At 36.0% G+C, this 14735-nt stretch overlaps 1 protein-coding gene across 1 annotated transcript in view; it reads left to right on the top strand.

Moving 5' to 3' along the window:
* The first annotated feature begins 1797 nt into the window (after positions 1-1797).
* LOC100921350 (beta-1,4 N-acetylgalactosaminyltransferase 2) overlaps positions 1798-14735 on the top strand; it is a 39350-nt gene continuing 26412 nt past the window's right edge. The window contains exons 1-5 of the mRNA XM_031966092.1: positions 1798-2119; positions 3944-4050; positions 6578-6615; positions 10306-10486; positions 11153-11239. Of these exons, the coding sequence (XP_031821952.1) occupies positions 2016-2119; positions 3944-4050; positions 6578-6615; positions 10306-10486; positions 11153-11239 (517 nt within the window). The 5' untranslated portion in view covers positions 1798-2015. The remainder of the gene's footprint in view (positions 2120-3943; positions 4051-6577; positions 6616-10305; positions 10487-11152; positions 11240-14735) is intronic.

Below are 14735 nucleotides of genomic sequence, written 5' to 3'. Positions count from 1 at the left end.
TCAAGACCAGATTTACACTCAGGAAGATGAAGTTTGTCATTCTATCCTCTGTGCCACCTAATTTGCTCTAACTGACTTTAGGGGTCACTGCTATTCCAGAGACTTTAGGCCCAAAGTCTCTCTGAGACTCTGGTCTGAGGAAAGGTTATCCTCAGATATGGACAGTGGGTTAGCCTACTCAGTGTATGTCTCCTAGAATCTTCCTCAGAGGGCCTTGTTTCTCCTGCCTGCCACTGGTGACAATTGGTTGTAACTGATAGTGGTGATGGGGTGGGAGATGCTGGGACTCTCTGTCTCTGTTTCTGTTTCTCTCTGTCTCTGTTTCTGTCTCTGTCTCTATCTTTCTGTCTCTTGGTCTCTCTCTCTGTTTCTCTCTCTTTTAAGTAGAGGATGGTTCCTGGGAGTAGAGTAGGGTGTTACCAATATTCACTTTAACCAACTAGGCTAATATATTTGTATTTATTTACACATTTACATGTTGTTTTCTTCAGTAGACTATAAATTCCTTAAGGATGAAGGCTCTTCATTTGAGTCCCAACTAAAATCCATTCCCTTACTGGAAATTTTCCACAGCCCCTCTTAATTCCAATGCCCCCCTTCTCTCATGTCCAATTTGTCTGTATAGTTTGCTTTATATATATTTGGTTGCATGATGTGTCGCCTCCATGAGATTATAAGCTCCATGTGAAGAGACGGATTGTCTCTTGCCTCTTTTTCTAAATCTAGCTCTTGCTACAGTGCTTGGTACATAGGAATGACTGAATAAGTTGCAGTATATGATTGTGATGGAATGTACTGTGCTATGAGAAATTATGAACTCAATGATCTTGCAAAAATATGGATAGACTTGCACGAGATAGTGAAGAAGATGGTGAGCAGAACTAAGAGTGTTATATATGGTAACAGCAATATTGTTTTAAGAATGACTTGAAATTGCACATGTTTAACATAGATTACTTGCCATCTGGGGGTGAGGAGGGAAAGGATGGGAAAAATTTGGAATACAAGATTTTGCAAGGGTGAATTTTGGAAATTATCCATGCATAAGTTTTGAAAATAAAAAGCTTTAATAAAAAACAAGAATGACTTGATTATAAAGGACATAGGAAGATGCTTTCTACATCTAGAGAAAGAACTGATAAATTGAATTATATATAGAATGATTTTACATGTGTAATTATATATACATATACATACATATGTACATATTTTTATCTAATGGTAGCCATCTCTAGGGCAGAGCAGGAAGGAGAGAAGAAAAAAAAGAATTTATATGATAATTTTATTATGTATTTAAAAGGAATATTAAGTAGTACATAATAGAATTGCAATTTCATGTGCAATCAACTTTTTTTTTTATCATACTATTATGGAAATGCTTGTTTTAGTCCATAAATTTTAAAAGAATTTAATCACTGGGGAAAAAACAAAGACCTTCCCCATTTTTAAACGAAATTTATTTTATTTTCAGTTCCAAATTCTCTCCCTCCCTCAAACTCTTCCCCTCCCCATTGAGAAGGAAATACAATACCCATTACATACATCACCCATTACCCATACATACTAAGTCATGCAAAATATATTTCCAGATTGTTATGTTGTCAGAAAAAGGCAAGAAAAATCAAGTGAAAAAATGTGTCAATCTGCACTCAAGAGTTCATCAGTTCTCGCTCTGGAAGGGTACAGCATTTTTTATCATGAGCCATTTGGAATTGTCATGGATCATTGTATTGATTAGAGTAGCTTAGCCTTTCACAGTTGATCATCATTACATAATAAACACTTAATAAATGTTTATTGGTTGATTGATTGATTGATTTTTTTGGTCTTTGGATCCCAGTGCCTCACAGAGAGTTTACAATACAGTAGGTACTTAATGAATGTTCATTGGCTGATTTGTTGATTTTGGAGATAAATGACTAGGTAGGTGTATTGGATTTTCCTACTTCTATGTTTACAATTCAGCTTTTTCTTTCTTCAGTTTTTTCCCCCAAAAGCAATGTACATGTGAAGGCATGGAGGGGGTAAAAAGTTACAATTATCAAAATGCCTACAGCTGGAGTGACCTCAGTGAAGTAAAAGCAAGAAGAAAGGTCGAGTTTAAACACTTCCAGAGGAGGTAATGTGGATAGGATATTCTGCAGCATCATTCTGTCTATATTCTGGAGGAAAGGACTTAAATAGAAAACAAAGGAATTGGCTATGGAGTCAGACATTGTGTTTCAGGCAGGGTAGAATCACCTTTGTCTTGGACAGCAGACCTATTGTCCTGGGAGCAGGCTTCTGGGAGAGCCCCAAGAGAGGAAATGTTAATAACGCATCCTCTTTCCCCTTTCTCAGGTTCTGTACATGGATCCAGTCTCTGTTCTAAAATACTTGGTGAAAGTGGATCAGATCAATGAGAAACAGGGGAGAAGGCAAAAAAAAAAAAAAAAAGGGGGGGGGAAAAAGAAACTTTGGGAGAGAGAAGAGAGAAAAAAACCTTTGGGAATTTAAATCTTCTGTAGGTACAGATGGCTTGATTTTATATGTGTGGGTATGTGTATATGTATATACACATATATATATATATATATATATAGGTGCACACATATATATAGGTGCATCTATATTTGCATGTTTCTCTGAATGTAATGGTATATACATGTAAATATAAAATGCTCTCACACACATAATATACATATACACACATAAAATGTATAATATTTACATATGTGTGTATTTACTTATGTGTAAATTTCTAAGAGAGCTCCTCAGTCACTGATTAATACCTTTGTGAGTAAAACTATGGGGGTCAGGGGAGAAAAGCTCAGGAAAAAAGAAATAGATCTGTTCTCACTGATCGCTCAGACTGATGAATAGACAAGTAAATTGTAGAAATATCTTTAGATCAGGATCGTGCCTTTATCACAGTAAAAATAACTGGCATTTACACAGTACTTTAAGGTTTGCAAAGTGCTTTAAAATATCATCTCATTTTATTTTCAGAATATCCTTGGGAGGTAGGCATGTGCTATTATTATCCTCATTTAATAAATAAGAAAGCTGAGCCAGACACTTGTTAAGTGACTTGTTTAGGATTATACAGCTAGTTAGTGTCTGAAGCTGGATTTGAACCAGGTCCAGGACCAATACCCTTCCTTTCACCAGCTACTTAGATTAGTGAATATTATAGGTCTTCTATTCCAAACTCTTCATTTTAAAGATGAGGAAACCAAGTCCCAGAGAGAGAAAACGACTTAGCCAGGATTACATCCTAAATTAGTAACAGAGCCAGTCTAGAACTCAAGTCATTCTGATTCTAATAGGAAGAAAACAAGCATCTATTAAGTACCTGCTGTATGCCAGGCATAGTATTAAGTGTTTTTTGTTTTTTTGGTTTTTTTACAAATATTGACTCATTTGATTTTTAAAACAACCTTGGGAAGCAGATTATGAATCCCATTTCACAGAAACTGAAGCAGACAGTGGTTACTTGCCTAGAGTTTCACAGCTAGTCAATTTATGAGGCTGGATTTGAACTCAGATCTTCCACATTCCATACCCAATCCTTTAGCCATTGTACCCACTGTTGCTGCTCAAGAGTAGAGACCACGCCCAGGAAGACCTGAGTTTAAATCCTGTCTCAGACACTTATTGGCTACGAGATCTTGGACAAGTCACTTAACTTATGTTTGCCTTAATCCCTTGGTGAAGGAAGTAACAAACCACTCCAGTGTCCTTGCCAAGGAAGCCTCATGGAGAGCGTGATTCATGGACAAAGAGCGGGACACAACTGAGTGGCTGAGAACAGCGTGGGTGGGAATCATGTCTTTTTCCTCAGACGGGGCTGGGCTTTGTCCACAGGATCATTTAATCACTTAATTAACTAACTAATTATTTAATCTGCTCTTGGGCAGGCAGATCGCAGTCCATTCTGTTAAGGTTTCTTTCTCTCAAGCAGAGAAGGGCTCCCTCGCCCTCCGCCTCTGCTGGCTCAGCCCAACCTCCCTTTTGGGTACCCGGTCCATGGAGTGGAGGTGATGCCGTTTCACACCGTGGTGATCCCAGGTAGGTGTGGGGCCCGCCGTCTGCTTCTCTCTAATGCCCACCGTGCTCTCTAGCCATCATCCCAGGGGCAGCTCCTTGTAGATCTCTCTCCAAGGAAAGCTCTTAGGTCGTCTTGGAGGCAGAAAAAGAGACAAAATAGTCTCTGAGCTGTGGTCCGTCACAGTGGACACGAGCCTTTGTTTGTATTTATTTTATATTTTATTTTTTTTGTAATTTATTTATTTTGTTATTTATTTTTGTAATTTAATTTGTAATTTAGTCATGGGAATTTTTTTAGTAGTTTATGAAATAGGTATGGTTTTTAGTTTCTTAGCTGACATGGTTTATTTGTTGACAAGGCTAACCGTCATTTTGCTCCCATGCCCATTATATTCTATATAATATAGAATATTATAGAATAGAATTATAGAATATATTTATTTGAAACAAGCATAAAGTCTTTGAGATGTAGATCCTACATTCTTTCACTTAAATCTCAGGGAATATGTATATGCCATACAATTAATTTAGAGAAAGAAAAGACAGTTCTTTTCAGGCTGGGGGCTGATAATTTTTACCCTTAATAGCAAAAAGCAGAATTGATCAGCGTGACAAAGCTGCCAGATGCTCCTAAATTAGATTCCAAAGACACTTCCCATTGAGAGACACATTGGATATAACTTCCAAATTAAATTCATTTTTTCAGTGAATAATTATTTATTTTCCCTTCATTAATTTGCTTCATTTATCCATCTATTCATCCATTCATTGATTCATTTAATCTACCTATCTATCTATCCATTCATTCACTCATTTATATATTTTTCTATTTATGTATTTATTTTCCTCCACACTCACTGGAAAAAAGAAAGAAGAAAAACAATTCCCCTTTAACAGTGTGTATAGTCAAGCAAAATAAGTTCCCACATTGACCATGTCCAAATGTGGGGCATCTAGATGCCACAGTGGATAGAGTTCCAGCCTTGGAGTCAGGGGAAAATCCAGCTTTAGACTCTAACTGTGTGATTCTGGGTAGGTTACTTAATCCTGTGTGCCTCGGTCTCCTCATCTGTAAAATGAGCTGGAGAAGGATATGGCAAAACTGCAGTATCTTTGACAAAAAACCTCCAAATGAAGTCATGAAGAGTTGTATCCAAATAATTGACTAAACAACAACCACAATAATAACAAAAGATGTGTATCTCATTTTGCATATTAGTCCATCATCTCTCTGTCAAGAGATGGGTAGCATGTTTCAGCATCAGCCTTTTGGAATCAGGATTAGTCATTGCATGATGAGAGTTCTTAAGTTTTTCAAAATTGTTAATTTTTTTCACAATAGTATTATTGTAGAAGTTCATGTTCTGCTTACTTTACTCTGCATTAGTTCATACAAGTTTTTTCAAGTTTCTCTATATTTTTCATTATTTCTTACAGCAGTCAGTAAGTATATTTTATATGTATATGTTTAGACAACTCCTTTTTAGGGAAACTCCTTGGATTAACTCAGATCATGATCCATCTGTGATTTAATAATAGCTAACATTTATATCATACTTATTATGTGCAAGGAACTACTCTGCATCAGTTCATTCAAGTTTTTTCAAGTTTCCCTACATCTTTCATTATTTCTTACAGCAATCAGTATGCTATATATGTGTGTGTGTGTGTGTGTGTGTGTGTATTAGATAGCTCCTTTTTAGGAAACTCCTTGATTAATCCAGATGATGATCCATCTGTGATTTAATAATAGCTAATGCTTATATGATACTTATTATGTGCAAGAAACTATGCAAAGCACTTTACAATTATTATTTCACTTGATCCTCACAACAATCAGGGGAGGTGAGTGTTTTTGTCATCCCAATTTTATTGATGAGAAAATCGACAGAGTATATCCATTTCCTATTGGCTACTTCAGGCCCTCCATGTAAAATCTGCTGAAGGGAAGGGGAAGTTTTAAAGAATTTCCCTTTATTTATTTATTTTTTGAGGCTGTTGGGGTTAAGTGCCTAGCTGGTCCCACAGCTAGGAAGTGTTAAGTGTCTGAAGCTGTATTTGAGCTCGGGACCTTCTGACTCCAGGGTCAGTGTTCTGTCCACTGCCCCTCCAACTGACCCTCCCCTTTACTTCTTGCAGGAAGACATATTACATGCGAGAGGAGTGGAATGAGCTATGAGCTTCTCTTTTTCCTTCATTGAAAATGGAAAAGTACTTAATTTTTTTTTCAGTTCTAATTACTATCTGCCTCATATCATGTTTGCCAGGAAAGTAAATGAATCCATTATTGTCTTGACACAAAAGTGATGGACTCAAGATTCAAACTGAATCCAAAGGTCAGTTATTTTTGGATATGGCCAATGTGAGAATTTGTTTAGCTAGTCTATTACAAGGGTTTTGTTTTGTTTTGTTTTTCATTGGATGAGAGGGGAAGGAGGTGAGGAAGAACAAAAAATGTTAATTGAGAAAAAAATTTCAAGAAGAGCAAAGAAACCACTGGTAGCTGCTCTGATTTCTATCTTTGTCCTCTCTTCTATTTTTTCTCAAGGCCTCCAGTTTGATGGACCAGTTGCATCAATCTACAAGGTAGTAGTCACTATGGTGATAGTGATAGTAATAACCCATTCAAATTGTATCAGATTGTCCATTCTATAGAGGCAGGAGGATGGTAAGATAAGGAAACTACAGCCTGAGGAACACTATGCCTTGAGACCATAATGGTAGCTGTAGAGATCTGGAAGGCACCTCAAAATACTGACCAACTGGGTCTTGGATATACCTCTGCTTCGGTCAGCATGATAGCCAGTGACCAGTGGAATGCTTCTTTGGATCAGGAGTCTCCAGAAATTCCAATTTCTGGGGGCAGCCGGGTGGCACAGTGGAGAGAGCACTAGCCCTGACATCAGAAGGACCCGAGTTCAAATCTGGTCTCAGGCACTTAACACTTCTAGTTGTGTGACCCTGGGCAAGTCACTTAACCCCAATTGCCTCAGCAAAAAAAAAAAAAAAAAAAAAATTCACATTCCTACCCAGGAAAGCTTTGATTCAGATGGCACCGACCACTAACGTAGGAAAACCTTGAGCATATGAGAAATAGAGTGGAGATATGAATGCTTTAATTATGTACCAAGAATATATAATAAATCAAAAATGTATCTTACCAGTTGTAGACAAGGATTTGGTATTAGTTTTTGTCAACAATATTCTCAGCTCCATGTTACATAACAGCATATTACAAATCAGCAAAGGGAAATTATGAGAATTAACTTCATTCTTAAATCCATATGAGATGAAATAAGGTCAGAAATTAATTTTAATCTGAAGAAGTAATAATTGAAGAACCTGAACGCATTGTACCTAATAATGAAATGGTTGGCAAAAATAATGGTGATGTCTTGAATAATTTTGAAATGGGGATGGGTATATTGAGGATAGAATTTTAAAAGCATTTTTTTGGAGTAATGAACCCAATTAATACATCAACTATACTAAAACAATAATTTTTAAAGCTGGTATTATTTAAAACAATCATGAATGATGGCATTCTCCCATAATATCTTACAATATGAAAATATTTTAGGACTTACACTTAATGGTATAATGGTATATTTGATGGCCATTGCCACAGTCAAGAAAATAGAAAAAAGGTAAAGCTATGTAAGAGTACTTCTTAGAAAAGACATTGAATGTGACCATGGAGGAAGTTTCTTGAGGATTACATCAATATCTAGCCAAACGCTGATGTAGTACACTTGAGCGCTGTATGGATTATATCTAAAAGGCATTAAAACAAAAACAAGAGATTTAAAAAGTTTGAGAGATCGTTTCTGGATAATTAGTGTGTGTGTATGTGGTGGGGGAAGAGGGGACAATTTGTGTGTGTGTGTATTTTAAAGATAATATGGAAACTTGAGAGGTAAAGAAATTAGAAGCGAGAAAAACCTAAAGAAGGAAGTTCTGGAAAATGTCTGATTGATTGTGGTTACAACAAAAATGCAGAGAAATATTCAAGTTGGATCAAATACAAAACACCTTATGTAACATTAATATAATGAACAAAAAAAAATCAGTCATGTCAAGGGAATAGTCATGAAATTCTAGCTTCCCTAGAAAGTTGGAAAGTGATAGGATCAGGTCTATATGTATTGGCTCAAGTGCTTCCCAATGTTGCACAAATTACTAATAAGGTGCTTTTTACCATTTTCCTCTCTGATACAAACCTGATACCATCCTTTTTTTTTTTACTCAAAAGATGAAAACAGCAGTGACCCTTCCAAAGTACATTTTTTATATTTTCTACAAAACATTCAGAGCTTATTATTTTAAATCAACAACAACAACAACAACAACAACAAAACAGTCTATAGATAATTTGAAGGAAATAATATAATTGGCTGAGGAGCAAAAAGTATATGCAAAAAAGTTTGAAAGATTTAAAGATCAATTAATTATTCATTTGATAAATATTGAATAAGCCTCTAGAAAGCACCCACTATAACATCAACATTCCCTTTATTCATAATTACAGAACCTCTTATTCAATTATGTCTTGTCATAGACCATAAATATAAAATGTACTGAGGCAATGTGAGAATTTTTGAATATTTGATATCCACATGGAAAACCATTCTCTATTTAAAATAGGCCACTTATGTCAAGAACAATTGTACAAAATGTGGAATCTTTCAGGGACACAATTTAAATTCATTGTGGTTCTGCCAATTATTGAAAGACATCACAATGTCATTTGGATGGGATAAATGTAAAATCCTCAATATTTTTCAAGACAAAGTAAAGACAGAAAGATTTAAGCTTGAATCTAGAGATCAGATTGACTCATTGGAAACAGGTTAGATGCACAAGCAATTTTATCTCCTATAGACAAGACAAAATGAGTTTATGGTTATAAAAGAAGTAGCTGTAATTGAGTATGTTAAGAAATTAACTGGGCACCTTGAAATCATAGCTTGGGAAGAACACATCGAAAACAAATGAATCCTTGTGCAATATTAGTTGTAACAATATGTTTGCTATGGTAAGATGCATTATATATCTAGAAGGTATTCCAACAAAAACATGACATTTAAAAAGTTTGAGAGATAGTTTCTGGATAATTAATCATTTTATTAATAATGGTAGCATATGATCAATAAAATGGGTCAGTGACACTCTGGATGCCAAAGAGGAATCATGAGGGTGAGCTCACAATTTATATGCTCTAAGAAGAGGCTATTCCTGAGGGTGGCAATCCACTCTGATTGGTTAACCATTAATGAAAGAGAATAAATATAACAATGAGAGGTGGACCTGTTCTAATGAAAGATTGGGAGAATGTAACTTTGATTGTGCCATTTACTATTAAATTGCCCAGTTTGGGGCAATCAAATCAAAGAATTTTTCACCCACACTTGTGTAGAACACAATGGGCTTCTCCATCTTAGTGGGGTCTGAACAAGGTTGAGGAGAAAATTAATCCAATCTCATCAACATTGTCCTTAAGAGGCCAGTTCCGGTGGTCTTGTGATGAAAAGAGCCATCTCCATCCAGAGAGATCACTATGAGAACTGAGTGTGGACCACAACAAAGCAATTTCACTCTTTTTATTGTTGTTCGCTTGCATGTTGTTTTCTTCCTCATTTTTCCTTTTTGATGTGATTTTTCTTGTGCAGTATGATAGTGGAAACATTTATAAAAGAATTATACGTCTTTAACATATATTGGATTACTTGCCATATAGAAGAGGGAGTGGGGGGAAGTGGGGGGAATTTGGAATACAGAATTTTGCAAGGATCAATGTTGAAAAATTATCCATGCATATGTTTTGAAAATAAAAAGCTTACAAAAAAATAAAAAGTCTAATGTCCTTTAGAGACTGAGCCTTGAAATGAGGACGTTAGGAGGGGAAAGGGGAGAAAATCTGGATCTCTCTAAATCATTGGCTATTAATAATCATTTGTCTCAAAAAATCTGTACAATGTCAATGAAACGCAGGACTCATCATCCCAATGCAGTTAGGGAAAGACTAAAAAATCCTTAGTTACAGGGAAGAAGATTGATAGAGATAAAGGAGATTGAGACCCAGAGAACTATTTTAGGTAAGTCTCCAGAATAAAGACTGATAGACTGAGGTTAAGAACACCTGCTCTCACTGCAATGGCCTACTGGGGTTATTTAATTTAATCCAATGTGGGTGTGTTGTGTGGGTGGGTGGGGGCAGGAAGGGTAATTGTCCAAAGCAGAAATTATAACATTTCTTCTCCACCGCCCCAACTCTAGGTTACCATAAAGGCTTCTCTGGGCAACCTTAACAGTCTGGCCAATACCCCAGGTCAGGAGGTATCGGGTAGAGGGGAGAAGCAGCTGATCATTGAGACCTCTTCCAGAAATGTGTTAAATTTCATCCTTCAGCATGTGACCTATACCAGTACCATGTACTACTCCAACACTATGGATATTGGTGAGATACCATCTTTAAACCTCAGGAAAACAAAGGCAGCGAGGTGGTGCCGTGGATAGCGTACCAGTCCTGAAGTCAGGAGAACCTAGTTTCTTAAACTGTGTTTCACAATCTGTAACTCAATGTGACTTCTTATCAGTAAATTTTTGATTTACTCAGGGTCAAGTAAAAATTTCTCAGGTGAAAACGAATTGTGAGTGTAAAAAGTTTAAGAAACCCTGCTCTAGAAGAAGCTCTGAAATCAGGTCATTAAAGATGGGTTCTAGAGAAGAGGTAAGGGAGATACCCCAGGAGGAAAGGGCCTAGATGCAGGAGGAGAGATTTAAAAGACATATATCAAGTATCTACTTGTGACAATGTACTATACCAGGCTCTGGTATATGGAAAGACAAATAATAAACATTCCTAATAAGAGATATAGAGTTCTACTTTCAAGAAGCTTCTAGTATAATAGGGAAATTTGCAGGCGGATGATGAGGACATACACAGACATAGAGACAAAAATAGATTATACATTTAGGTCAAAGAATTTTCCATTTGTAACTAGCCAAGGGTACCTATGATTTTCATCATATTCCCCCAACCTTCTCCAGGACAGAGCTTTTTGAAGTTGAATCCAAATGTAGAGATGTCCAGACCCTGATCCCTTATCCCCTCTCTTTCCAGTGAGTCTTGAGTTGGGCTATTCAGTAGCTAAGTTTCCTGTAATCATCCGCCAGCCCATCATGCCTAAGCTATTTGACCCTGGTCCAGGTAAGTCCTTTGTAGGTGCTGAAATCTATTGAAATGATTTCTTGCATAATGATAAATGTTGGAGGGAGTGTGGGAAAACTGGGGCACTGATAACATTGTTGGTGGAACTGCAAACAGATCCAACCACTCTGGAGATCAATCTGGAACTACGCCCAAAGGGCAATAAAACACTGCATACTCTTTGAGCCAGCAGAGCCATTACTGGGTCTGTATGCCAAGGAAATCATAAAGGAGGGAAAAGTACAAAAATGTTCATAGCAGCTCTTTTGTGGTAGCAAAGAATTGGAAAATAAGTGGATGCCCATCAGTTGGGGAATGGCTGAACAAGTTGTGGTACATGAAGGTAATGAAATCACTGTTCCATAAAAAATGATGAGCAGGCTGATTTTAGAAAGGCCTGGAAAGGTTTACAAGCAGAACCAGGAATACATTATACACAATAATGTCAAGAATGTGCAGTGATCAACTATGAAAGACTTGGTTCTTCTCAGTGGCTCAGTGATCCAAAGCAATCCTGATAGACTTTGGGCAGAAAATGCCATCTGCATCCAGAAAAAGAACTATGGAGATTGAATGTAAAACAACACATACCATGTTCACTTCTTTTTTCTGTTTTTTTTCTCCTCTCCCATGTTTTTTCCCTTTTGTTCTGATTTTTCTCTCCCAACATGACTCATACAGCAACGTGTATTAAAAATAAATAAACTAAGTGAAAGAAAAAATGGGACTGGAGATGGGGACAAAGGAGAATCTGGAACTCAAAAGTTTTAAAAACAAAATAATTGTTTTAAAATGTAATTGGAGGAGCAGCTAGTTGGTGTAGGGGATAGAGCACCAGCCCTGAAGTCAGGAGGACCTGAGTTCAAATCTGGCCTCAAATACTTAACACTTCCTGGCTGTGTGACCCTGGGTAAGTCACTTAACTGCAATTGCCTTAACCCCAAACAAACAAAACAAATTAATGTAACTGAAGAAAATATTAAATAAATAAATTTCAAAAAATCAAAACAACCCCCCCCCAAAAAAAATAAGGTTTCTTGCTTGGTCTTGAAATTAAAAAAAAAAAAAAAAAAAACAACTCTAAGCATCTGAACAAGATGATAAAGTAATGTATTTCCTTGGAAATTTTGCCTTGAAATCATCTCATCCTTTATTTATAATTCTTTTTTCTTTGTTATTTGGAAATGACCTTTAAGACATTCTTAAACATAGCCTGATATATCTCAATTACTTTATTATTTATTTTTCAACTGTTTTTCTTTCCTTTGCCAAACCTAACCAGAAAAGTCAACGTATTTTGTTTTCTTTTCTCTTTTACATTGAGATTTCTTTTTCTTTCTTTCTTTTTTTTATTAAAGCTTTGTAATTTTCAAAATACATGCATGGATAATTTTTCAACATTAATCCTTGCAAAACCCTGTGTTCTAACTTTTCCCTGCTTCTCCCCACCCCTCCCCTAGATAGCAATAATATCCAATTATATGTTAATCCAATATATGTTAAACATGATAAAAAATATATTACATTGAGATTTCAAGAGTTTTTGCTAATAGTTTTACTAACTTGTTATATTTTTCATTCAACAAGTATTGAGTTAGCTTCTATCTACCATGCACTATGCTGGACATAGGAGTTAAAAAGACAGAAGTGAAACAAGTCCGGTCTTTCTCAAGGAATTGACATTCAGTGTCAAAACATGACTTCACAAATAAAGAATTACAAATTTTGTTGCATATTTATATTTAATATGTACTATTTATTACATGTTATATAATATTTATTATACGTTATTATTTATTGCATATAAACAGACACATATAATAATTCTTTGAGGAGGTCACTGACAACTGAGAACAGCCTTATATAGCACTTGAGCTGAGCCTAAGAAAGCTGGAGATTCCAAGAGGTGGAGTGAGGGGCAGCATGTCAGACACAAAGAACTCTGCTTGAACAGTTATGTGGAGGTGGAGAGATGGAATGTAGATTCCATAGAATGTAGATCAAAGTTAGGTTTGATTAGTGTTCAGACTCCATCAGCTTTTTCTTTGGAAGTAGATCGCATTTTTCATCATAAGTCCTTTGGAATTGTCTTGTCTCTCTGTCTTGCTGAAATAGCTAAATCATTCACAGTTGAGCATTGTACAATATTGCTGTTACTGTGTACAGTGCTCTTCTGGTTCTGTTCAATTTGCATTAGTTCACATATGTCTTCTCAGGCTTTTTTGCTCATCATTTCTTAGGGCACAATAGTATTCCATCACAATGGTATACCACAAATTTCTCAGCCATTCTGCAATTTATGGGCATCTCTTCAATGTCCAATTCTTTGCCACCACGAAAAGATATATGGTAAACATTTTTATACATAAATTTTGTACATTTTTCTTTGAATTCCTTGGGAGATAGAGCTAAGAGGTGGTATTGCTGGGTCAAAGACTATGAATATGTCCATGGGCTTGAATGGGGAAAAATTTACATTTTTATTCTTATTAACCTCTTAACTAAAATATAGCATTCCTTCAATTATGGATGTAGACAACAGACATAATTCTGAGCAGGGGTTCATGGATTTCACCAGTCTGTCAAAGGTGTTCACAGCACAAGAATGATGTAGAAACCCTGGATTAAAGATATTGAAGCTAGATTGTGAGTGGTACTGAATGCTGAATAGAGGAGTTTGTATTTTATTCTAGAAGCTTAGGGATTCACGACACTTAGATACCATTTTTTATGAGTTCTTTAGAAGTATCTTGAATCATTGTATTACTGATTATAGCTAAGTCATTCACAGTTGATCATCATACAATATTACTGTTCCTTGATTCTGATTACTTCGCTTTGCATCAGTTCTTGTAAGTCCTTCCAGGTTTTTCTGAAATCAGTTGAACAAGGTTTAATACTCTACCTCACGTCCTAGCTGCCCCAGAATATGAGAGAGTAAAAAATAACAGATAATGACTGTGAACCTGATTAGAAAGAGAGAAGTGACCAAGAAAGTTACTCTAGAAGACATTCCAGGACTTGCCAGAATAATTAATTACTCTGCAAATAAGGGAGGAAATGCATAGAGCTCCAAGGAAGAATTTGAAGTATTATTCATGCAGGTACATGCTCATGAAACTACAACAATAAAATAAAAAATATTTCGAATAACCAGCAAAAGGAAACCAAAATGATTCCCTATCTCCTTTTGAATCAAGGATAAACTTCTCTGTTTGGCATTTTAAAGCTCTTCACAACCTAGAGCCAGCTTACTTTTCCTGCTCTATTAAATCTTAATCGTTTTCATGCATTCCATTTTCCAAACTGACTTTTTTTTAGATTGTTGCAATACAGTATTCCATTTCTTGTGCAGCCTGCCATCCATACAGATTCATTCCTCCTTACCTTTGCCTCATAGAATTATTACTGCTCTTGAAAGTTTAGCTCAAGCTGCACTTCCTATGCTGGTATGCCTTTCTTGATTTATTGCCAAGTTCAAATCTAATCTCAGATA

The sequence above is a fragment of the Sarcophilus harrisii genome, chromosome 4 (genome assembly GCF_902635505.1).
Source record: "Sarcophilus harrisii chromosome 4, mSarHar1.11, whole genome shotgun sequence".
Classification (NCBI taxonomy): Eukaryota; Metazoa; Chordata; class Mammalia; order Dasyuromorphia; family Dasyuridae; genus Sarcophilus; species Sarcophilus harrisii.
Note: the sequence above shows the minus strand (reverse complement) of the source record. Positions and strands in the feature narration are given on the sequence as shown.